The 25,050-nt window shown below is 34.0% G+C and overlaps 1 protein-coding gene across 6 annotated transcripts in view; it reads right to left on the reverse strand.

The window, feature by feature from the left end:
• The window catches only part of SLC4A10 (solute carrier family 4 member 10), a 337,954-nt gene that overhangs the window by 114,669 nt on the left and 198,235 nt on the right, over positions 1-25,050 (reverse strand). For 3 of the 6 annotated variants that reach the window (XM_043894683.1, XM_043894681.1, XM_043894679.1), the window contains exons 7-11: positions 17,282-17,373; positions 16,244-16,333; positions 8,478-8,635; positions 4,176-4,263; positions 893-1,039 (exon numbers count right to left, since the gene is read on the reverse strand). In XM_043894683.1, the coding sequence (XP_043750618.1) occupies positions 893-1,039; positions 4,176-4,263; positions 8,478-8,635; positions 16,244-16,333; positions 17,282-17,373 (575 nt within the window). The remainder of the gene's footprint in view (positions 1-892; positions 1,040-4,175; positions 4,264-8,477; positions 8,636-16,243; positions 16,334-17,281; positions 17,374-25,050) is intronic. The other 3 variants (XM_043894680.1, XM_043894685.1, XM_043894684.1) reach the window with 3 other exon arrangements.

Below are 25,050 nucleotides of genomic sequence, written 5' to 3' on the forward strand. Positions count from 1 at the left end.
CATGGGCTTGCAAAGAGTCGGACGCAACTGAGTGACTAACACACACCAAATCAAATGTGGTGGGAAATTTAACTCAATTCTGACACCACCTACCTGGCAATAGCATTATTATAGCTCAGCCCTGGAAGACTACCCCTCACACCCCATTTCAGATGACCGTCACAAGCTCGGGTTATTGCTGGTGCTCTGAATCCACTGGAGATATATCTGAGGCTCCTGTGAACCCCTTCTCAGGTTGGACTAATTTGCTAGAATGGCTCATAGACCTAGAGAAACATTTTACTTACTTGATCACCAGTTTTATTACTAAAGGATATAACCCAGGAACAGCCAGATTGAAGAGATGCATAGGACAAAGCATGGGGAAAAGGAGAGAAACTTCCATACCCTCTCTAGGCACACCACTCTGCAATCTCCACCTGTTCACCAACCCAAAAGCTCTCTGAACCCTGCCCCTTTGGGGATTTATGGAGGCTTCATTACACAGGCATGATTGATTAAAGCACTGGCCACTGGTGACTGAACTCAAACTCCAGCCCCTCTGCCTTCTCCCTTCCCTGGAGGCAGGAGGGTGGAACTGAAAGTTCCAAACTCTAATCTCTGGTAAGGCTCCACCTGGCAATCAGCCCCCATTCTTAACAGAGTTTCTAAAGTAACCTCATTAACATAACAAAGACATCTTTGTTGCTTTCATCACTTAGAAAATTCCAAGCATTTTAAGAGCTCTGAGCCAGAAATAGGAACAGAGACCAGATAAATATTTCTTATTATAATCACATCACAGAAGTTACAATTTAAATCATTTGAATCTTCGGTTATACTATCTTAGTACATATATTTAAAAGGCAAAAAAAATGATGATAGTCCTAAGAGTATTTTCCTATATACATACCTGGGAAGGAACATTTTTGGGAGGCTCTATTCGAATGCTTGGATCCCACTCTCCAGGAGGCAGAACAGTAACCTGATCCAGAAATTCGTCAATTCCCGATACCAAGTCATTACGATCTTTTGCTTTGTAAGCAACATCATGAAATACCTATAGAAAGAAAATAACTATTTATAGATTTAAAAAAAGGGTCTAAAATCTTAATGCATTTTGTGCTTTCATTTCCCAGTTAGCACACATGTGATTATAACAATTTGAATAGGAACCTCTAACTAAAGAATTTTTAGTGTAAAATATTATAACCTCTTTTATTCTATGATTGCACAGATGTTTATCTTTTCTTAGAATGCTAGATGAATGTTGAAATTTCTGGTGTAAAGAGAAAAAGAAGGAAAAGGAGAATAGAAGGAAGCTCATTAAGCTAGAATTAATGATTCAGGTTTGACAAACATTGTTTATATACGTAAATCAAACTTTCTGAAAGAAGCCCTTGCTTTAAAATAAGAGATAAAAGTTTATAACAATATTTACACCATGGCATAAAATAATGCTATTGAACAAATGATGGACTAATCAAAAAACAGTACTAAGCCAAGTAATTATCTATATAAAAGTAAAACAGGATCTTTATCCATATGCCACTTAAAAAGCAATTCTAGGTATTAAAAACTTAAATATGAGCATTAAACTATTAAATCAATTGGACACATGTAGAAGGATATATTTATGACCTCAGAGTAAACAGTAGTACAAATCTCAAAGATTTAGTGTAGTGTCAAAACAAGCACATAACTAACTTTTGCTGTTCTTCAAGGAGAAAAAAAACTACGTGTTCAGTAATGTCAAATGCCAATAAGAGATAAGTGACGTGAGTACTGAACATAAGAGTATATTTTGCAAATGATGACCTTACAGAAAGCAATTTCAGTAGAGTGGTAGTGACAAAAATCAGACTGTAATACATTGAGACAAATGAAATTATGATATTCAGGACCAAGTAGAGATTATTCTTTCAAAACTCTTAAGATTCAGGTTCAATCAACACTTCAGTGGGACATGCTATGTTAAGGAGTAAGAAATTTTAAGGATGGGAAAATCCTGGCCTTTTATTTCATATGTATTTTCTAAGTAGCTACTATGTGTTAGGCCTGTTTGCTAAATGAACCAAAGGAGTCAGTGTTGACTTAGCTAAGTGACAGAGAGAGAAAACTGTTGACACGGAAATCCAGAACAAGAAAAATAAAAGTAAAGGTTCTTTTGTTTTTGCTTTTGTTCTTCTAAAACTATGTTATTTATGTTAATATACAATTACTTTATTATTATTTTAAAATCAATTCACAAATATATTTTTTAAAATTCTCATTTTTAAGTTCTCTTATAAATATCAGCATACTATCAATATAAACAAAAGCTCTTTCGAGTGCTTAATAATTTTTAAGACTATAAAGGGATTAATAAATTGGTAATAGTGCCAATAAACAAAATCATATGATTTATCTCTAGTCATGCTCAACAGCAAGGGAGAAAAGAGGCTAGCTTAATTCAAGATAAGGTGTTGCTAGGATGACTAGAACATTCAGTCATTAATTCATTAAAAAAAAAAAATCTATTGAACCCTGACTGAAGGTCAGACACCATGTTAAATAAGAAACAAAAGGAAAAGATAAAAAAAAAGTACAAGTTAAACTCTACCTACAAGAAGTCCCCAGTACAGAGAGGAAAAGAACTGCTTAGTCAACAAATAATTATTTGAGCACCTGACAAAAATCAAGGAACAAAAATGAATATTAATGGTAACTGCTCACATGGAATTTATAGCTTAATAATGAAATTCAATTCATCATTTTCTTAAATTGTATGAATCAACACATTGAATTTTATTCTTGAATATAATTGTTCAATGTATTTCAAAGCAGTTAGATGGCAGAACAATTTCTCCACCTGAGCTTTGAACAATAAAAACCTTTTATTCTCTTTTTAAAGTATTTAAATTTTCTTTTAATATTCAATGAATGTACTATCATAATTAACATATCCTATTATAATTAACAGCTCTCATCTTTTGCAATAACTTTCTGGCTGAGTTTCCTCTTCTCTATTTCACTCCTCATAGAGTCACAAATTGCTCCAAGTTAATCTCTAAACTTTCAAGTCTAAAGGATTCATGTTTGAACTTTCATTCAAGGGCTGATTTGTTGTTGTTTAGTTGCTATATTGTGTCCTATAGATGTATATATAGGAAACTAATACTCTCTTTAAGTTGGTTCTTTCTAAAACAGATGAAAAAATTGGTTTTGTTCTAACTTTTTATTTCCTATGTGTAAATATCAATAACTAACTCATATAAAACCAATAAACATAATTTGAACTGATATAATAGAAGAATTTATATTGAACTTCAAACATAAGTTCAAATTTTCAGATTTCATAAACCTAAGAAAAGTTATATACAATACTAATTAGTTCTTTTCATAGATTTTCAAGTATTTCAATAATTATTAAATTATTTAGATGAGATTTCAGAAATGTATAATCTCATTTGGTATTTACTACTGAATTTTGAATTTATGTCACTTCCTTGATTTTTGCATCTGCTCTTCTTTGACAATAAAAATAGATTTTTGCAAGGCATTGTAGAATCCAAGAAACCAGTTATATGACATGATATTTTATGTTTATTTTTATGATCTTATATTTTTGAGACATATTTCTTTGAGAAGCTGACGAAAGCTTTTCCAGTCCAAAAAACTACATACAGTGTTTTTACACAGAAAAAATTGTGTATTGAGTCAGAGATCACAGGCCTCCTTAAAATCTATCTTCAGCTCCTCTAATGGTTAAAACGCTCCAACATCTACATTTAGGCAATTACAAAGAGAGCTGATAGATGTCTTCCGGCTTTTGGTGTCATGTATACTATCCAGATAAACTACCTCTTTTATTTCTTGAGACCTTAAAACTATTTTGCCCCAAACAAGACCTGCAATGATATTAACAATGGTGCTTACTTTGGCAACACAAATGCTGTTAAGGGAATATTAATAAATATACTCTAAATTCACTAAATAACAGATTTTCTTAAAGTATAGGGTTTTAAAATGTTCATGTGTGTGAATTTATTACCCCTTTGAACAAATTTTTCCAAGGGAAATTTTATAGTGGAAACATTTAAAGGGGAATTCAATACAGAGAAATCTGATTCACAGTAAACTGTCATGAATACAGAACTCCAAAAGTTAGGTGTACCTAGTAGGGGGAAATGTTCCCAATGAACTTGAATAAATACCTCATCTGTCATTAAGGTTGCAATTGATCTGCCAATCTCATGGTACTGTTGACCCTTTCCCAGGGGTCCCAGAAGAATGAACAAAAATCTGTAATGAAGAAGAGAAAAACATATGTTTCAAGGTAAAAATAAAAAATAATTTTAGTAGTGCAACATCACTCATCTCAAAGGAATTACTGAAGATAGGGTTTTGATGTAAAGTATTTCCATATTTTTCCACAGGTTATTATTACATATTTTGAAATTTTATGTTTCAAAATGACTCATGCTTAAGATCCTCGAGCAATTGGAATCTGGGGTATTTTGCTGTTTCTTTCATTTAGTTACCTATAATGGCTATGCAGTTAGTGTGAATTTTAAGGATTCTATAATTCTTATAGGAGAAAGTTAAGATAGAATCTGATTAAATCTTCTTGAATTCTAAGACAGAGAACTCACTATCACATATGTAAACTGTAGAATTAGGTAGAAGAGGGGAATGGCAATACAGTAGTATAAGCAAAGAAAGAATATATGGTAAAAAAAAAAAACAGTGGGTATGTGCAAAATTTACATTAAATAGAAAAAATGATTGCCAGGAATAAAAAATTAGATAGAATTTAAAAAATCCATTAATTCCAATGCTGGAGGAATAATAATGGCAGCTGCACTGTGATATTCCATCTATATAAGGTTGAAAATCTAGCAAATTCATCATCACAACTGGAAATTTTGAAGAAATCAACATGTGTTTTAACTTTGGAGGACCAATTACTGTCCTGTCTCTGAAAAGGTCAATTCTACAAGGAAATTATGAGAATTTTAAGATGCCCTGTATTCCATAATATAACTACAGCATTCACTTGTTAAATGGTTTTTGCTTTTAAGTATGAAGACTAATGACTTTATAAGGTATATTGAAATAGATATCACAATTATACTTTTCATTCAGTTATAAACTTTAGAGATTGTACACGTTTTTACAGGATGCATATATTACAGTCTTAGAGGATCTGACACTAATTTTTTGTGTCAGTTGTAACTGAATCCAGTTCTACTACACAGAAATGTCCACTATACATTTAAAACAGGAATAATTTAGTGTGGTGGCAGATGCTTTACTAACTATAGTACTTTTAAGAAATTTCCTAACCTATGTACATCTTACTATTTTCACGTTTCTATTCCACGGACTATTTATAAATACTAAAATTATTTTCTGGTATTTTTACTATGCGTTACTGTTATATACACAGTGTGCCCTTTTGTCCTCCTAAGAAAGGATAATTAGGAACCTTGAATGGCTTTCTTTATTCTCTTTGTCTAACTAATCTTCTTCCATTTTTCACCTTTCCTAACTAAACAGTCTAGCCTTTTAAATCTCTCCTTATACTGTGCCTCTATCGTGCCCCTAATTTTTCCTCCACTGTTCTCTAGACACATTTTGCTATGTCAGTATGAAATGAGGTCACTTAAACCTTGACAGTTTTCAAAGTGAGGGTATATAACCCCATTATGGCTTTTCTCTACTCTTGGGAATTTTTTTTTTCTTTCCTTTGAAATACAAGAGCTATCATTGTCATAAATAACCATCATTTACTCAGAGTTCATCGGACACCTTCTTAGCTGGTGGAACAAGAATGCACGGCTTGGAGCACTGCTTGGAAGACACAAAGGAATTTTAATCTACTAAAATAATACTGCTATGGTTAGGAAATTTCACATGTTAAGTCTGAATCCCAAATTCCCAGAAATTCTGAATAGATTACAGGGTGTATATGGAAAAATGTAGCCTTAATCATATGTCAGACATCACCTTAATGTGTTCAGTTCATCCTTCTCCTTTTTAATAAAACTTGGTATGCATCAGAAGTCTTGGTAGCCCTCCAAATGAACAGACACACTTCTTTCTATAACTTGAATTATTAGCTAGTTTCCTGCCTCAAATCTGTTCATCCACAGGTTCAGATAGAGGTTCTCAAACACTGAATCCCTTTCCAGTCAGCTGAGCTCTAATGAAATGAGGCCTCTCCTAATTAAGCTATTCTATATTTTTGCAATATCATATCTACAATCAAAACACAGAGTGATATAATTGGCTATGTTTTGAGTTAAGACTGAAAGGTTCATAGAAGAAACATTCTACCAACCCAGTTACCATAGCACCTGAAATTATCATCAGTTTAACTTGACTAAGACCCTCAATGTTTGGAAGAGGAGACAAGAGCATCTGAGACAATTATATGTTGTGTCGTCCTCAGTTGCTCAGTCATGTCCGACTCTTTGTGACCCCATGGACTGCAGCCCACCAGGCCACTCTGTCCTTGGGGATTCTCCAGGCAAGAATACTGGAGTGCATCGTCATGCCATTCTCCAGGGGATCTTCCCAATCCAGGGATCGAATCCAGGTCTCTTACATTGCAGGTGGATTCTATGCTGACTGAGCCAGCAGGGAAGCCCAAGAGACAATTATGGCATCACACAAAGGGCATCCATCATGAAAGAAACGGGGCCACACAAAGATAAGTTTTGCTGCGGCAACAGGATCAGAGTGAAAGCCTGTCTGCACACAGGAATCACATTTGATGGAGGGAGAAGGGAAGAAAACAAGGTGCCCTAGAGGAACTGCTATGAATGTAATGTGGCCAATATTCATTTTTCTCCACAAATTTGCCTAGGGACAGTCTTATCTCTATAACATGGAGATAAATAATAAATAACAAAATTCAGTTTGTATTATAACAAAGTTGTTAGTTTTTATGTGCACCTAAATGAAAAACAAGTTCAGGTGATCAAATTAAATTTGTCCTTTTGATTCAGATTCAACCACAGTAACTACCAATGATTCTTAAGACTCTATGTATGGGAACTATACTATGACTAAGATTAAAACATATAGTATGTAAGATACAGCAGATAGTATCCTAATGATGGCACTTAAGCATAAACCAAGCCTTGAAAACTTTGATCTTTTCAAATATGGTCACACTCATATACAAGATCCATGCATGCGTGCCTGCTAAGTCACTTCATTCGTGTTCAACTCTTTATGACCCTATGGACTGTAGCCTGCCAGGCTCCTCTGTCCATGGGACTCTCTGGGCAAGAATACTGGAGTGCGTAGTCATTCCCTTCTCTAGAGAATCTTCCTGATTCAGGAGTGGAACCCACCTCTCTTTGTCTCCTGCATTGGCAGGCAGGTTCTTTACCACTGGCTCAGACCGTAAAGAATGCCTGCAATGCAGGAGACCCAGGTTCCATCCCTGGGTGGGGAAGATCCCTTGCAGAAGGGAATGGCTACCCACTCCAGTATTCTTGCCTGGAGAATTCCATGGACAGAGGAGCCTGGGGGCTCCAGCCCATGGGGTCACAAAGAATTCCACAGGACAGAGCGACAAACACTTTCACTTTCTTTAACACTAGCGTCACCTGGGGGGTCGCTCAGTCATGTCCGACTCTTTGTGACCCCATGGACTGTAGCCTACCAGGTTCCTCCATCCATGGGATTTTCCAGGCAAGAATACTGGAGTGGGTTGCCATTTCCTTCTCCAGGAGATCTTCCCAACCCAGGGATTGAACCCAGGTCTCCCACATTGTAGTCAGACGCTTTACTGTCTGAGCCACTGGGGAAGTCCCATAGTCTAATGCAATCTTTGAGAAAAGCCTAATACTTTATCACTTTTCACCAAAAGTGTAAAATGGAGTTCCAGTATTCTGGCCCAGAGAATGATTATACACCTTTCGAGGGATTCCCTAATAGCTCAGTTGATGAAAAGAATCCTCCTGCAATGCAGGAGACATCAGTTCAATTCCTGGGTCAGGAAGATCCCCTGGAGAAGGAATAGGTTACCCACTCCAGTATTCTAAGGCTTCCCTTGTGGCTCAGCTGGTAAAGAATCCGCCTGCAATGCGGGAAACCTGGGTTTGATCCACCCCTGCATTGGGAAGATCCCCTGGAGAAGGGAAAGGCTACCCAAACCAGTATTCTGGCCTGGATAATTCCGTGGACAGTATGGTCCATGGGGTCGCAAAGAGTTGCACATGAGTGAGAGACTTTCACTTCACTTCATAATGATATAGACCAGGGTATTCAGAGATAAGAAGCACACCTAAAAGAAAACATAGAAATTTGAGAAGAAAGAAAAGAACAGAACAATTTTTAAAGCACTTTTTGCCCTCCTCCACAAAGAAGAAACAACAGTTTTATGGATTATACTTTAGTTTCAAGAAAAAAACTCTCAGAGGAAATTATATTTACACCTTTTCTCCCCCCCACAAAAAAATGGCTTAAGAAAGTGCAAAATATGCTCTTATACTTTTTACCTGGTTGGGATTGGGACCTCAGCTAATCCCTGAAGCAGTACAGCTGGGGACAACCTGACAAATGCAACTACAGTTCGATCCAAAAACTCCAATTCCCCAACTAAGATGTTTGAAGCTTCAGCACCTGGAGGAATCTTCTTCATAAAATGCAGATCAACCTGAGAGCATCACAAAATAAAATAAATCAAAATTGGAAAAATTTGTTAAATCATTCCTAGCAGAGTACTTCACACATGGTAACCCATCATTAAATATAGTTTAAATAAATATAGCTTATATAAGTATTATTTAAATCAAATTTAAAATAGTTAAAATCTTTCTTGCTCTTTAAAAATACTTTTTTCTTTTGCTTCTGTATTTTTGGAATTTGTTAATAATACATTGAATACTCCAGTTTTCTGCTCAATACTTTTCAAAGATGCTTTTCAGCATCAGTAATCTTGAAATTTTCAGGGAGAAAAGATTGTGTGTTCAATTAAATGCATATACTCTAATCACAATTTAATTAGTATTGGCCAATATATTTAAATATTTGTATGCTACATTATCTTAATTTTGTACATAATACATTTCAATTAATTAGTATATAAAATATGCCTATTTCAAAAGAAATATAATCAAAATTTTCCTTATAATATAAATTATGACTTTAGTCTTCAACTTTATCTTAATTGTTCTATATCCTTCACATTTTATACTTGTCCTGATCAATCTTCAAATTTAATTTCTCATCAGAGTATTTAGATATGGCAGAGTAATGGAAACAAGAATAAAAATATTAACATTTGGAGTTGCTGAAGAGCCACAGTTGAATTTCTGTTATGAGATGTCTATGACTGAAATGAACGCACACAAAACAAATCCATCATTAATAAAAGAAATGCTTAAAGGGTGAAGTCTGAAAATGAATGTAAAATATTCTTAAGAATAACTATCAATTCTCATATAGAGAGCCTCAGTGAAAACCAAGTAGTGATTTTTAAAGTCACTTTTACAAAGCCTATTTCTTATTTCTAATTCATTGAGTTGCTTTTAATGGAAACCTCTTGGTGGGTAATAATGATTGCTGTAATAATTCTTTCTATGCTCCTAATGAAATGGAGACTAAAGACCAAAGTGGGAATAGGAGAGAGTGAGGCAGAGAAACGGAAAAGAAAGAGAAGGAGAAAGAAGGAGAGGGAGGGAGATGAGAAGATGAGAAGGAAGTGGAAAGGAAGAGAGGAAAAATAAGAGGAGAAAGAAGAGAAAGACGGGGGTGAGAAAAGAGCTCTGACAAATACACGAAATCAACAAGACTTTTGGGGGGGGGCAGATACTCCTTCTGTTTAATGATTTTAGAATTTTTTTCAAGCAGTTTAAAATGAAAAAAAAATTAAAACTTTTAGGAGAAATAACTTAGGAAGTCCATAGCCAGACTATAGTGACTATATTAAATTTGCTGCTCTCTGAAATCAAGACCTCAGCACACTTGTATAGAAGGTTTATAACTACTTAATTTTCTGTGAGATAAGGGTGCCTCAAAACATAAAACCCATTATATGAAATATTTATTTTATCATAAGGATTAAATATAAAAATACTCTAGTATGCCAATAAAATATCAAATAGAAGTAATGTTCTATTTTAAAGAAAATGATTTAACAAAGCAAAACTGCCTATAAAATTTGATGAATATTATAAATTTCAAAATTTTTAACCTATAAACATATTTCCGAATATAAATTTGTAAATTATAATACCTATACACTATTAGCTCTGTGAGAAAAACATATTAAATCTCCATAAGTCTTTCAGAGCCTAAAAAAGTAAAATAAACTATTAAGTTTTTTCCCCCATAGAAATATGATATTAATACACTGGAACAAAGAGAAAATGGCTTTTTAAGAAAATCTACAACTGGTAAGTAATATGAGTCATATTGGTAATATCTGTCCTAACTCTAAGAAGTTTGAGTTCAACCTGGAAGACTGTGTAAATTCCTTTATTCAGTATTTCCTGACATATGCCATAACCTTAACTATTGATGTCTGTGCCTCAGGCACGAGGCAACTAGACACATGACTGCTTTAAGATTTAATTTAATTAAATCAAGAAGTACCTAGTACGTGTGTGCATGTGTGCTAAGATGCTTCAGTCATGTCCGACTCTGTGTGACCCTATGGACTGTAGCCCACCAGGTTCCTCTGCCCATGGGATTCTCCAGGCAAGAATACTGGAGTGGGTTGACACGCCCTTCTCCAGGGGATCTTCTTAACCCAAGGATCAAATGTGCATTTCTTATGTCTCCTGTATTACAGGTGGGTTCCTTACCACTAGCGCCACCTGGGAAGCCCATCTAGTATGCTGAAATAGCTTAATTTTATAAAAGAAAATACATGGTCCTTACATTTTTTTGTTGCATTATATAATACTTGATATATCACTGATTGATATCCATTACTTAGAAAATCCACTAAAATATTTAGAATTTAATTTCAGGATTAGGAAATTTATTCTGATTTAAAATGTAACAAATTATAGTTAAATAACATATATCAAAAGACTCATTATATTATTGTAATACTATATGCTACATATAGTATGATACTATACTATATCCTAATATATATAGTATAATACTATTCTCCAGGCCAGAATACCAGAGTGGGTAGCCTTTCCTTTCCCCAGGGGATCTTCCCAACCCAGGGATCGAACCCAGGTCTCCTGCATTGCAGACGGATTCTTTGCCAGCCAGCCATGAGGGAAGCCCAAGAATACTGGTGTGGGTAGCCTATTCCTTCTCCAGCGGGTCTTCCCAACTTTGGAATCAAACCAGGATCTCCTGCATTGCAGGCGGATTCTTTACCAGCTGACCTATTAGGGAAGCCCACTCTACACTATAGTACTTATTATTCTGGGACTAGTCATATATTTGGGGGTAACAGATATACATTATCTACTTATTTTATTATATTATACAATTATATATTATTCCTGGGATAGCCCTATATTTTTATATTTATGTTAACATACAATTCATAAAGAACCTTATTTGGCAATCTAACTTTTAATACAACAAAAGGTCACATTTAAGGACCACAGGTTAACTTTTTATAAAACTACAAATATCAAAAATAACTCTGAAGAATTAGGTTGACCTACATCCCTAAGACAGTCCTCAAGTGGACTCAAATATGGAATAAAGAAATCCTGGAATTTTTTGGTCCTCTGAACAGAATCTTGAAGAAACCAAGCCATACTCTTATGGATCTGGACTTATACTCATGCATCTAGGGTCTCCAGACCTTTACACTAGGAAGGAAAACATGACTTATTCTGGTTATTTGACACTTAAGTTGTGAATGAGAAACAGTCATATCTCTGGGGAACAAGGTTAGACCGAAGATAATGGTGGAACCAGAAGTGTCTGGACAAGCTACACGCTAAGATGTGAAGGAAATACACGTGAGTCTTTAGGGAGAAAGTTTAAGTCTCAAGCCCATTGTAGAAAGTAGAGGAAAATGAATAGAAATTCCCTGGGGAGATGCGGTCTTGTGACACTAAACAGCGAGTGATCTCTATTAGCTCTCAGTCTGGGATTCAGTTTTTTCCCCTTCTCAATGAGATTTTTAAGATTTCCTAGAATTCTAGGATTTTATAATGCAACAAATCTTCATATTTCGTATGTTAAAGACTGATAATGAAGTGAATTCCTTCTACATAGAAAATAATGCGGCAGTTTCTTTAAGTCACTTGATATTAAAAGAAGCCATCAACATTTGATCTGAGCCACGGTCAGATCATGAACTCCTTATTGCCAAATTCAGATTTAAATTGAAGAAAGCAGGGAAAACCACTAGACCATTCAGGTATGACCTAAATCAAATCCTTTATGATTATACAGTGGAAGTGACAAATACATTCAAGGGATTAGATCTGATAGACAACAGTGGCTGAAGAACTATGGACTGAGGCTCATGACACTGTTGTACAGGAGGCAGTGATCAAGGCCATCCCCAAGAAAAAGAAATGCAGAAAGGCAAAATGCTTGTCTGAGGAGGCCTTAGAAATAGCTGAGAAAAGAAGAGACGAGAAAGGCAAAGGAGAAAAGGAAAGATATACCCATTTGAATGCAGAGTTCCAAAGAACAGCAAGGAGAGATAAGAAAGCCTTCCTCCGTGATCAATGTAAAGAAATAGAGGAAAACAATAGAATGGGAAAGACTAGAGGTCTCTTCAAGAAAATTAGAGATACCAAGGGAACATTTCATGCGAAGATGGACTCAATAAAGGACAGAAATGGTATGGACCGAACAGAAGCAGAAGATAGTAAGAAGAGGTGACAAGAATATACAGAAGAACTAAGCAAAAAAGATCTTAATGACCCAGATCACCACGATGGTGAGATCACTCACCTTGAGCCAGATACCCTGGAATGAGAAGTCACGTGGGCCTTGGGAAGCATCACTACAAACAAAGCTAGTGAAGGTGATGGAACTCCAGTTGAGCTATTTCAAATCCTAAAAGATGATGCTATGAAAGTGCTTCACTCAAAAAAAAAAAAAAAAAAAGAAAGAAAGAAAGTGCTTCACTCAATATGCCAGCAAATTTGGAAAACTCAGCAGTGGCCACAGCACTGGAAAAGGTCAGTTTTTATTCCAATCCCAAAGAAAGGCAATACCAAAGAATGTTCAAACTACCACACAATTGCACTCATCTCACACACTAGCAAAGTAATGCTTAAATTCTCCAAGCCAGGCTTCAACAGTACATGAACTGTGAACTTCTAGATATTCAAGTTGGTTTTAGAAAAGGCAGAGGAACCAGAGATCAAATTGCCAACATCCGCTGGATCATCAAAAAAGCAAGAGAGTGCCAGAAAAACATCTACTTCTGCTTTATTGACTACGCCAAAGCCTTTGACTGGGTGGATCACAACAAACTGTGGAAAATTCTTTAAGAGATGGGAATACCAGAACACCTTACCTACTTCCTGAGAAATCTGTATGCAGGTCAAGTAGCAGTAGTTGGAACTGGACATGGAACAAGAGACTGGTTCCAAATAGGGAAAGGAGTTTGTGAAGGTTGTATATTATCACCCTGCTTATTTAACTGATATGCAGAGTACATCATGTGAAATGCTGGGCTGGATGAAGCATAAGCTGAAATCAAGATTGCAGGAGAAATATCAATAACCTCAGATAACACAGATTAAAACACCCTTATGGCAGAAAGCAAAGGAATTGAAGAACCTCTTGATGAAAGTGAAAGAGGAGAGTGAAAAAGTTGGCTTAAAACTCAACATTCAGAAGACTAAGATCATGGCATCTGGTCCCATCCCTTCATGGTCAATAGGTGGGTAAACAATGGAAACAGTGAGAGACTCTATTTTGGAGAGCTCCAAAATCACTGCAGATGGTGACTGCAGCCATGAAATTAAAAGACACTCGTTCCTTGGAAGAAAAGCTATGACCAACCTAGACAGCATATTAAAAAACAGAGACATAACTTTGTCAACAAAGGTCCATCTAATCAGAGCTATGGTTTCTCCAATAGTCATGTATGGATGTGAGAGTTGGACTATAAAGAATGCTGAGCACTGAAGAATTGATGCTTTTGAACTGTGGTGTTGGAGAAGGCTCTTGAGAGTCCCTTGGACAGCAAGAAGATCCAACCAGTCCATTTTAAAGGAAATCAGTCCTGAATATTCATTGGAAGGATTGATGCTGAAGTTGAAGCTACAGTACTTTGGCTACCTGAGGCAAAGAGCTGACTCCTTGGAAAAGACCCTGATGCTGGGAAAGATTGAAGGCAGGAGGAGAAGGGGATGACAGAGGATGAGATGGTTGGATGGCATCAGTGACTCGATGGACATGAGTTTGAGAAAGCTTTGGGAGTTGGTGATGGACAGGGAAGGTTGCTGTGCTGCAGTCCATGGAGTTGGAAAGAGTCAGACACAACTGAGCAACTGAACTGAACTGAACTGATCAACATTTGGGAAATAATAAAATAGTCATATAGTCATATATATAGTCAAATAATAAAATAGTCTATGTGTCAGTTTAAAAACACAACATATCTTCTTTTTTAAAAGCATTATAGGAATCAAAAAAAAAAATAAATAAACTGACAATTCAGATTATATCAAAAACACTCCTAAATGAGTAAGTTTGATGGGCCTAACCACTGGAAGGGTTAAAAAATATATGGTTTGAAGGTAGATAGAACATAGGATCAAGTATCATGAAATGAAAAAAGGCTTTTTTTCACCTTCATATTTCAAAATTCTACTGGGTTTGGAATCTACATGTTAAACTTAAAATACTTAAGGTAATATGTAAACTAACTGATTCACTTTGATAAATTTACTACCAGTCTGAAATCCCTAGGTTAAAAATCCTTAACTCATATACCTGCAAAATCTGACACTAAAGTCTCTTTCCATAATGATATACCACTTTTGTTCTTTCCAAATCCTACTTCTCTACTCTTCCACAATATAAGGTAAGAAGTATTACTTTGCTGGGAAAAAAAAAAAAAAAAAAACAACCCAGAGCCGAAGGTTTAAATTGTCTTGAACCTCACAGGATTCATTGTACACATACAACCAAGACACTAAAAATCCAGTAGAGACCAAATCGTATTAAACTTGGCTCTGGTGTTTCTTTTTGGCACTACTATTTCCACTAGTATCAGCAACAATACAGCAATAGTAGTAGCAGGCAGGTTTCATTGAACACCCAAAGGGCTGGCAGAGAATTAGATGGTTACATAGCTTCACTGACTCAACAGACATGAATCTGAACAAACTCCAGGAGATAGTAGAAGACAGAGGAGCTTGGAGGGGTACAGTCCACGGGGGTCGCAAAGAGTTAGACAGTACTCAGCGATTGAACAACAGGAACGCTATAAACCCAGCACTCTGACAGGCTCTCTCTATTTTCTCATTTAATCTTCACAAAAAATTATAAATAGGTATTATTCTTATTTTACAAGTGACAAAGGTGAAGTTCAGAGAACTTCTCCAATATCAGGTAGCTTGTAAATTGTAGAGTTAAGATCCCATACTTGTTCTCAAAAAACATGTTCTTTTCAATGTGCCATGCTATGGGCAAGAGACCAAGAAATACAGATGGTTGGCACTGCATAGAGAGCTCTAGAAATTTAACTTTCCCATTAAAAACTGGAGTGGTCCAGTGATTTGAAATGTAATAAGAAAGTAAAGGATTAAAGAAAAGAAAATCTATTTTTCACTCTCTTATAGTTCAAATTGTTCTAGGGAACCTGAAAATAAGACTACTGTCTCCCATTGGCTATATTCATTTTCTTTCAAATGTGTTGAAGCATTTTTGAAGGCTGCAAAAATAGGTCAGACAACTAAAAGCAAAATGATATAGAGATATAAAATTCAGTGTCAGTAGGTTATATCCCTTAAGAAAAGGTAAAAGGTAATTTACTTGAAAAGATGTGATTTATTATCACTGTTTTTGAGAATGTTCACTGTGCCCTTGTTATACTGTTAATGCTTGCACAAATAAGTAAGCAACTTTTTATGTCATTGCTTTTAAGATATTATTTCAAATGAAGAACATCAAGAAATTAAATGTATGGCAATTTGCGACAATTTTACTCCAACTTGCAGATGAATGAAGATGTAATGCTTTAAAAAAGATATTTTTTGGAGCAGAAATGGAATACATTTGAACTGGCTTAATACTTGAATCACATGCCTCCATACAGTGAGATGAGCTTTGAACCACTGTGGAAAGAGCCCGAGTGTGCCCTCACCTCTCTCTCTTGCTGCTGTGGAGGTCCTTTTTCGTGTCTTTGTCTCATCCCACATGGACTAGCATGCCCCTTTTGTTGGCCTCCCAGCCCCTGCACGCATAATTAACAGACTTAAGCTGGTACACCATGTCCCACGGGGACTCTGCCAGGCACCAGAGGGAGAGCATGCACGTGACTAGATCTAGACCTTGGCAGAGGGGTTCTGAGACAGCAACAGGGGCTGGTCGCTATTACTCTGTTCAGAAGCTTGATGTAGGCAACCTCCTATACACTGCCTCCCATTCCCATCTCCTCCCACTGTTGGAACCATTGCCAGTGCTAAGGAGTTTATGGAAAAAAAAATTTACTCTGAGGTACCGCTGTTTCAGCCACTTCAATAAAGAAAATTGTTGACTCCCTTTATTTCTGGTCAATATTAAAATTCTTTCATGATTGTTTAGTTTGCCACAGCCTACAATAGCACATATAGGGTATCAGGAATTTGCTAAGCAAAATCACATTATTTTCACAGAATACATTCAAATAAATGATTTTTCATTTGAATTGTCTCCAATTAGATGGATCCCTCAAGAGAGTCAGTCTTTATCATGTTTTTATTCAAAACTCTGTCAGTCTTAATATGTTCTTGTGTTTCTTAACACTAATGCCTTTCGCTTAACTACAACAATGAAGCTTTAAGTTATACGATTTACTTTTCCACAAACAGAAGGGGAAATGATTTTGAAAATGAAACCAGTGAAAGTTTTAAACAGTAAACTTCTGCTAAATTCCCTGTGAAGTTCAGTTATCATTTTTATTAGAAGAAATGCATCATACCAAGTGGCTGAAACCTGAAGACTATGTGTAAAATCTACACATTTGATTTTATGCATAGGCAAAACATTACACGTGAACTTAAATGCTAACATTATAACAATATCAAGCTTTGGCTAAGAAACAAAACATATATGCATGCAAAAAATTATGTCAACACCTCTTAAAATGGTTGGTAATATCTAGTAATAACAGCTTACTTAAATGAGAGGGAGAAAACCTTACCTTGCTAAAGTCAACTGTGCTGTTTTCCCTGCTCACATCATTTTTATTTTCAACACAGGCTGGTGCAGACTGAGGAGAAACAACCTGGCCTGCTAAAGAGATTGTTATTACAAAATACAAACAATTACTTACATAATTCTAGACATATTGCATGCAATATAAATTAAACTAAACTAACATAGGTTTTTTAAATGAATTTATGAGGTAAGCATGAAGGTTCAATATAAATAGATATCAAGAAATACAAATATTCTTATTTATCAGTTACAGATAGAAACGGGAGAATTCAGTCAAGGAAATGAAAATTCCTTCTCAGATTAAAACTAAACAGTTATTCTCTAAGAAGAAAGAACAACCACAAAAATGATTTTAATCTAATTACAGTCTCAAGACTGTAAACATCATTGATTTTTAAATTTTATTCAAAACTAATGATATACATACACCTCTTATGATCTAAACTCAGACTGAAGAATTTTATAGATAATTTTTTTTTAAAGAGCAAATATTTATCTGAAAAGTACATAGCATATTTACAGTTTTCTACTGCATCTGAAAAACAAACCAAAGAGAAAAAGTTCTTTGACAACAGCTTTTGGAAATTTCTAAATGAGAGATTCAGTTAGAAATACCTTCACCTCACATATTACAAATATTGTGAATATATTATGCTTCTCACTATTCAATTGTGTAAATATATTGATATTGGTCTGCAAAGGATCAATAAATTTGAATTGTATTTGTTTTCCATTAATACTAACTAGCAACTTAATTATTTTGTAGTCTTTTTCTTTAAAGAAAGATTATGATATTAGTTAAGTGGACAATACAGCTCAGAACATGGCTAATAATGGCTAACGAAGGGTAATTACATTTCATTGTTCACTAAATATGAAACATTCTTTTCAATCACATTATCTGAAATCTGTTCATATTTAGCAATTAAGTTATAAAAATAAATGTTTGCTTAATCTCACATATATCTGTCTTTTCCCTAACCTCTCCCTATTCTCACTTGTTACTTTTACTGTGATGAGTAATGACAATCCAGCTTTGAAGCCTTGACCATATTTTATGACCATTACTCAGTTACTCCAAAATACTGTTCTAATTCTCCACTGTCTTAGATAGTAATATTCTCATTTCTCTCTGCCTAACTCTTCTCTCTACCTCCCTAAATCCCAGTTTTATTCAAAGTTTACTTTTAGACTCATCTCTAATTACTGCAGTCTGTACTTAACTGAAGTTCTCTAAACTGTTAGCGCGCATACAAATAATACTTCTTTAAATTCTCTCTTGAAATCCACTTATTCACTGATGCCTAGAAATTACCAAGTGTGATGCAAAACACTAATAGTTTACTTTCAAATATTACTATCATTTTGCTTTTTGAACATTAAGCCTCTCAGGCAGGGGTCATTTTTTAATAAGTACAATTTTTATGGTTTAAAATTATTATCTTGCCAGAGAGTAATGGGCTTAAGATTCTTCTAAAGTTTAAATATTTCACTGCTTTCATTAAACAAAGTAAAGTAACACATTTGATGAAGTTTTTAAAATGATTTTAAGAGAAAATTCACCTTAAATCATGTATACCAATTCTGATTACAGCAAATTTCAAAAATTGCATTTTAGAGAGGTGACAGACTTAAGCTGCATCGGTTATTGTCATTCTCCCATTTCTAACTGCAGTGTGCAGCTATGACTGTGAACTGTTCATTAGCAGACATTTCATTTATCATTCTCAAAATAATAACTATAGTTAAAAAAAAAACCTTTTACATAATGCATTTGTGCTACTAACAGATGTCTTCAATCACCAGTTTCACATCATTTCTCCATATGAGTTAGAACATAAGATATATTTAAACCTAAATTTACTGAATGTTCCATAAAACTGAATGGTGAAATTCAAGGCATGGATAAATTAAACATATATCTGCTTTCTTATAATAATTTATTTCATGTGATAGAAAATCACATGGAAGAACAATTATTTTACTCAATGAGCAGACACAAAAATAGTCAACCTAATAAAAAATCATCACTTTAAAGAGATTTCATGGGATAGAAAATATGCTGCAACTTAAAATTTGAAGAAATTGCACAGCCTATGTTTTCACATATATACTCCAAAAGCAGACTATTTCATAAATTGCCTTTAACTCATGAGATATGTTTAAAACTGGCACTTGTATTTCTTCTTATAAACATTAATATATTTTGAGATTTACTATTCTATCTATTCTTATTCTAAAAATTTTATTAAATATTACCTCATAAAGTTGATCATTAGGAAGGGATTTGAAAAATGTTTTCTATAACTGTTTCAGTGACATGGATAATAACCAGTGGAGAGTATTTAACTAGCAGGAGACATATTAGATTATAATAATTGTCCTACTAGTTCCAGATTCTAAGTATGTGCATAGAATGCATATGCCAATGCAGGGGACAAAAAGCATAAAAACGACAAGTGTGTGACATATGAATATAACCCAAAAGTTGATATCACTCATATGTCAGAGATAATAGTTAAATACTAGCAAATATTAGTAAACACATTTAATCTCATCAAAGTTTAAAAAGTACTCCAACTCTTATTTCTTAATGTGTATGTTAATTTGTTAAAATGAAACAACACATATTAAATGTATATACTTTAAGGCAGTATCTGAAAATGACAGGATATAGAAAAATGTACAGGTATAATATTATTATTGAAAAATTGGGTTATTTTTGAAAAAATTGAAGCCTTTAAATAAAGCTTAAAATTTTATTTGTTCTATCTACCTACCACCTGTCTAAAATGTGCACATGAACTACAGTCTATTTAACTACTGAAAATTTCATAAATTAAATCATTTTTATAATTCTGTTATCAATTATCTTTTTCTGTCTAAACACTGATTTCTTTAGTTTATTCCAGTTATCACTGCCTTTCAGAAGAAGGTGATGGCTTAGATTTCAAAACGACTCTCATTAACTCAAATATTATTACATAAGAAGAATCAGTAAATTTAGGTTTTGAAAGAGCATCCCTTATTTTCTCATTCATATCTAAAGCAATACTAGTTCACAGAATACAATTTTCAGGTACAGGATTTTATACTCAGCCAGAAGTGAATATGTTTCCTAAAAAAATAACAAAGCACTTGCTAGGATTTTCCCCCCTCCAGGATGAAAGAGTAAAGTTAGGATTGAGCATTCACATATAAATGCGGCTGCTGCTGCTGCTGCTAAATCGCTTCAGTCGTGGCCGACTCTGTGCGACCCTATGGACAGCAGCCCACCAGGTTCCCCTGTCCACGGGATTCTCCAGGCAAGAATACAGGAGTGGGTTGCCATTTCCTTCTCCCATATACATGTAGAAGTTCTATGAATGCTATTTTTATTATAATTTTTTCCAATCAATATGCCACAATGTTTTTGAACATATATATTTTTGCCTGTTTCTTTATATTACCTTTTCTTTGACCATTGATCACTGTCCACAATAATATATTCTATAAGTAAATGTCATTGCAATATTTAATCAATTTGTTATTATAATATCTAAATAACTTTTAGAGATTAAGATGATTATCCAAAAAAGACATTTATTAACTTAAAACTTTATTATATCTAGGGTAAATTATTCAAAAACTGATGAATTAGCTAAAAATTAGCTGAGACATGTTCATGATTGGGTTTCCCTGGTGACTCAGATGGTAAATAATGTGCCTGCCATGCAGGAGGCCTGGGTTCAATCCCTAGGCCAGAAAGATCCCTTGGAGAAGGGAATGGCTACCATTCATGATTATTTAAATGTAAACACTTAAGAAACCAGTACTTTTATTTTTCCAACCTTTCAAATTCAAAGAGTTCACCATCTTAAATCCAAAATTCCAGTATTTGTTATACATCTTATCAAAGTATATATTACATAGTATTCACATCAACAACTGCTTGAATTAATTTTCCTTTGAGTCATGAATTCATTTTTTTCCTCTGGACCTCCATGGAGGGATCATATATAAGTTAAATAAAAAGCTATTATATGCCATGTACTTTTTCAAGGCAAATCATAAAAGATATGGGCAAGCACAGGAGGAAACAGAGCAATTCAAGCAACCTCTAACTAGAAAATAGGAGCTCTGCTTGTTACACAAAAATTTTTCACCAAGTCTGTTGTGAGACTGGCAGAATCATTTCCCTCACCATAAAGTTGTGAGGTAGGAACATGAGATTATCTCAAAAGAATTAGTGTTTTTTTTTTTAAGTAGTGTCAGTATCATTAAAGCCTCTCAATACTGAAACACAACCATAAAAAAGATCTCAAAAAGATTACTAAAATTATATTAATTCATTTAAGTCCTTACTTATAGTTTTCTTCCTCTTTCAATAAATTATGTATATAAAACAGCAGCCTTTAAAACTCTATTTGGCCAAATTCAAATCAATAGGAGAAAAATATATCACTGAAGTACACCAGTATTTTCTATTGCTTAATCCACTGAAAATCACATGTAATAGAAGGAAACTGGGATGAAGACATGGAGGTACAATACTGTTAACCTATAGACCAAGCTGGTTTACACTACCTCAGAAACCTTCAACGCATTTAGAGTACCCAAAGGGTAGGAGATGAGGGAGGTACAGAGATGAGATGAGCCTGTTAGAGACAGACACAAGACACAGCAAAATAAAGAAATACAAAAATGAATGACAAAGTTACATACATGTGTAACAATACATTTATCCATGGGAATAGAAAACATGAAGAAAGAAAGGCTAAATATTTAGAAAATGTTGATTAGGTGAGCTATACTTCAAAAACATGAGAAGTATGCACATAATTAAACTTGGAGAAAAATTAGTATGTCTGAAAATAATTATGTAATATAAGAAATAACAAATTTAAACACATCATCCTAGAAACATTTTTGCTGTTAAGAGGTACTCTTGAGTTTCCAAAACTACATAGCAACAGTACAGTTTCTCAACAGACCCACAGGTTGTGTCAGCAATGTCATCTTGATTTTTTTTTTTGAGAAATGGAAAATACTTTTATTATATAATGTTTAATTGTATCAGCTACATGAGCTTTTAAATGTTTTCTCTCAAGTAATTCTAAGAACTATTATTCTAGCTTTTTTTCCCAGCAAGGTAAAACATTATAAACGGATACTTTTTAAACTCTTGATATCTCTTATGAGATAACGGTATTTAAAGAATAAGAAAGCACGTAAATAGGTAAACACATAAAACATTATATATCTGAAAATAAAAAAGTACAGCATTTGTAAAAGATGCAATTATAAAGCCATAATACTGATTTTAAAAGTCATAAAAAAAAATCATTCACAATACAGACGTGTACATCACTTTAAGGGCTGAAATCTGTGCAGGCCTAAAGAGTCAAGTCATTTCATCCTTCCAAATCTAAATGTTCTCCAGAAACCTACAGTTTTGAAAGTAAGTCAGGGACCTTCTGCTCTGCAATTCCTTTTAAGATCCTAAATAAAAGGTACAACTGGAAAGTGTTCAGAACAGGAGGGAGAAAAGATAAGTGAAGGAAAAGAAATAAGAGAATTATTAGTAAAGGAAACAGTGGAATGAAGACACCCTACACCTAAGGAAACTAAGTCTAAGTTATGCTTTAAATGTAAAGGTTATCACAAGGGTGATAATATTTTAGAATAGATTTGTAATCCAGAGTCTCAAAAATACAATTGAATGTATGATCTAAATGATTACTACAAATGCTGATATATCTTGCTTTCTAAATCATTAAATACAAAAGCCTTTATTTTATTTTGGAAAGTCCTGCCAGTTTCAAGAAATTATTCAAATATTCTTTATATATTTTAGTACTTTCCACAATATTCTTTTGAATTCTAATGTTAAGGAAGATATGAGTTTTCTATTATATTTTTGCTGTTGTTTTGCCAGATAGAACTGTCACTTTTTATTGAAACATCAGAATCAGACATTTAATTCTCACAGTTTTGATGCTTAATGAAAAGTGAAAGTTAAACACAGCATGGTGGCATTAAAAATGCATGGTGAATCCATAACATCCTGTGTCTTAGCCCTAAAGAGAATGTGCAGTACACCAAGAAAAAAATCATACAAAAAAGTTAAGCTAGCATACTTGGAGGTAAGATTGATAAATGGTCACAAGTTACTAAAAAAGTCATGAACAAAATACAGCAGATAGGGGAGAAGAGCAACAAAATCACTATCTAGTAAGTCTAACCTACAACTTGGGGAAGAATCCCACTTGATCTTCAGGTTGAAAATGTCTAAACGTTTAACCCTTGGGACTGCTACCAAGGTAGCATGTTCAAGGAACAGGTCAACCAAGGAGGCAGAAACTTTATTCGATATGACTCTTTTATAGAGTTTTCTATACAAGTATCAGTTTGTTGCTGAGGGAATATCAATTGTTTCACTTCTAAAAAGGTATTATATTATATAGTATTTTATATATTATATAATACTTTAAACAACAGGGGGCTTGGTTCCATCCCTGTACTTGGCAAGGAAAACATTTGCTGTTTTCAAGTTTCTAGGAAATCCTCACTCTATTTAATTCCTATTCTATAGTTTTAATTTTTAAAAGATTCTTTTTGCATAAAATACTCTAGTGAAGAGTTTTTTTAAATAATGAGAATATTATTTTTACCATTTTGGAAATATTGAAACCCTTTTGTATCTCTCTGTAGTATACTGCAAAAAAAAAAAAATGTAATCTCTATCACATATCTTTAAGCAGAATGTCAAATCTATATTTATAGTTATAAATTTTGATTTGCTTATTTATTTAGAGTTAATCAGTTTTTAGAGTTCATAAGCAGATTGAGAACCTTAGTAATAAAGGTCTTTCACCCTCTTTTTCACTTTCACTTTTCACCCTCTTTCACTTCTGGATAGGAGATTTATTTCTAAATTGGTGATGTCTATTCACATTTTCAGAATTCTTAACACACATAATTATGCAAAGTGTGTGAGGAAGCAAAACAGAGTCACAGGGAGGTGTTATAAGCCTAGGCTTAGAAAACCACTTCTGACAGTGTACTTTACGACAATACTTAATTGGGTGTATGAATTTTATTAGAAATGTTTCCAAGTTTTTATTACCCTAATATATGCCTCAAAAAGATATTATGTGTTCAGATAAAGACTGATTATACAGATGGTGACAGAACTATTCATATTCTAGTTTTGAGAAAAACTAAGCAATTGCCTGAATAAGGTAAAAATCAGGCTCCCAGCAAAACTTTGTATCTATATGTGGATTTTTTATTTAAAGCTATAATTCTATCACCTCTTCTTATGTTTAATGAAGGTTTAAAGCTGTAACAAATAATGTGTCTAGGTCTATATGATATTACAATAAATAATTCATCCAGTGAATTCAGTGCCCTTTCCCTCCAAGTATAATGTAATAAATAATTTTACAGTAAATGTTATCCCCAGTGAAATCTGAGATACAAATTATGGCTAGCTCATAAGGTCCTTGCATCTTTGAACAAACACATATTATTCTTACAGACATATATTTTATTGTCTGATTTCCAGTACAGGTAATGAAATAAAAACAGAAGTGAACTTTCATAAAATTTACTTGCATTCAAAGAGATTTACATCATGATAATATTTTAATAAGGTCTTTAGAATCATCTAGATATAAGTCAATAGTCAAAATTAGCAAATATCTCAGTCTGTTTTCTGTTTCTTAATCTGTTTTCTTAAAAAATATCAAGTAAATACTAGCTATGTGA

Source organism: Cervus elaphus, chromosome 33 (genome assembly GCF_910594005.1).
Source record: "Cervus elaphus chromosome 33, mCerEla1.1, whole genome shotgun sequence".
Classification (NCBI taxonomy): Eukaryota; Metazoa; Chordata; class Mammalia; order Artiodactyla; family Cervidae; genus Cervus; species Cervus elaphus.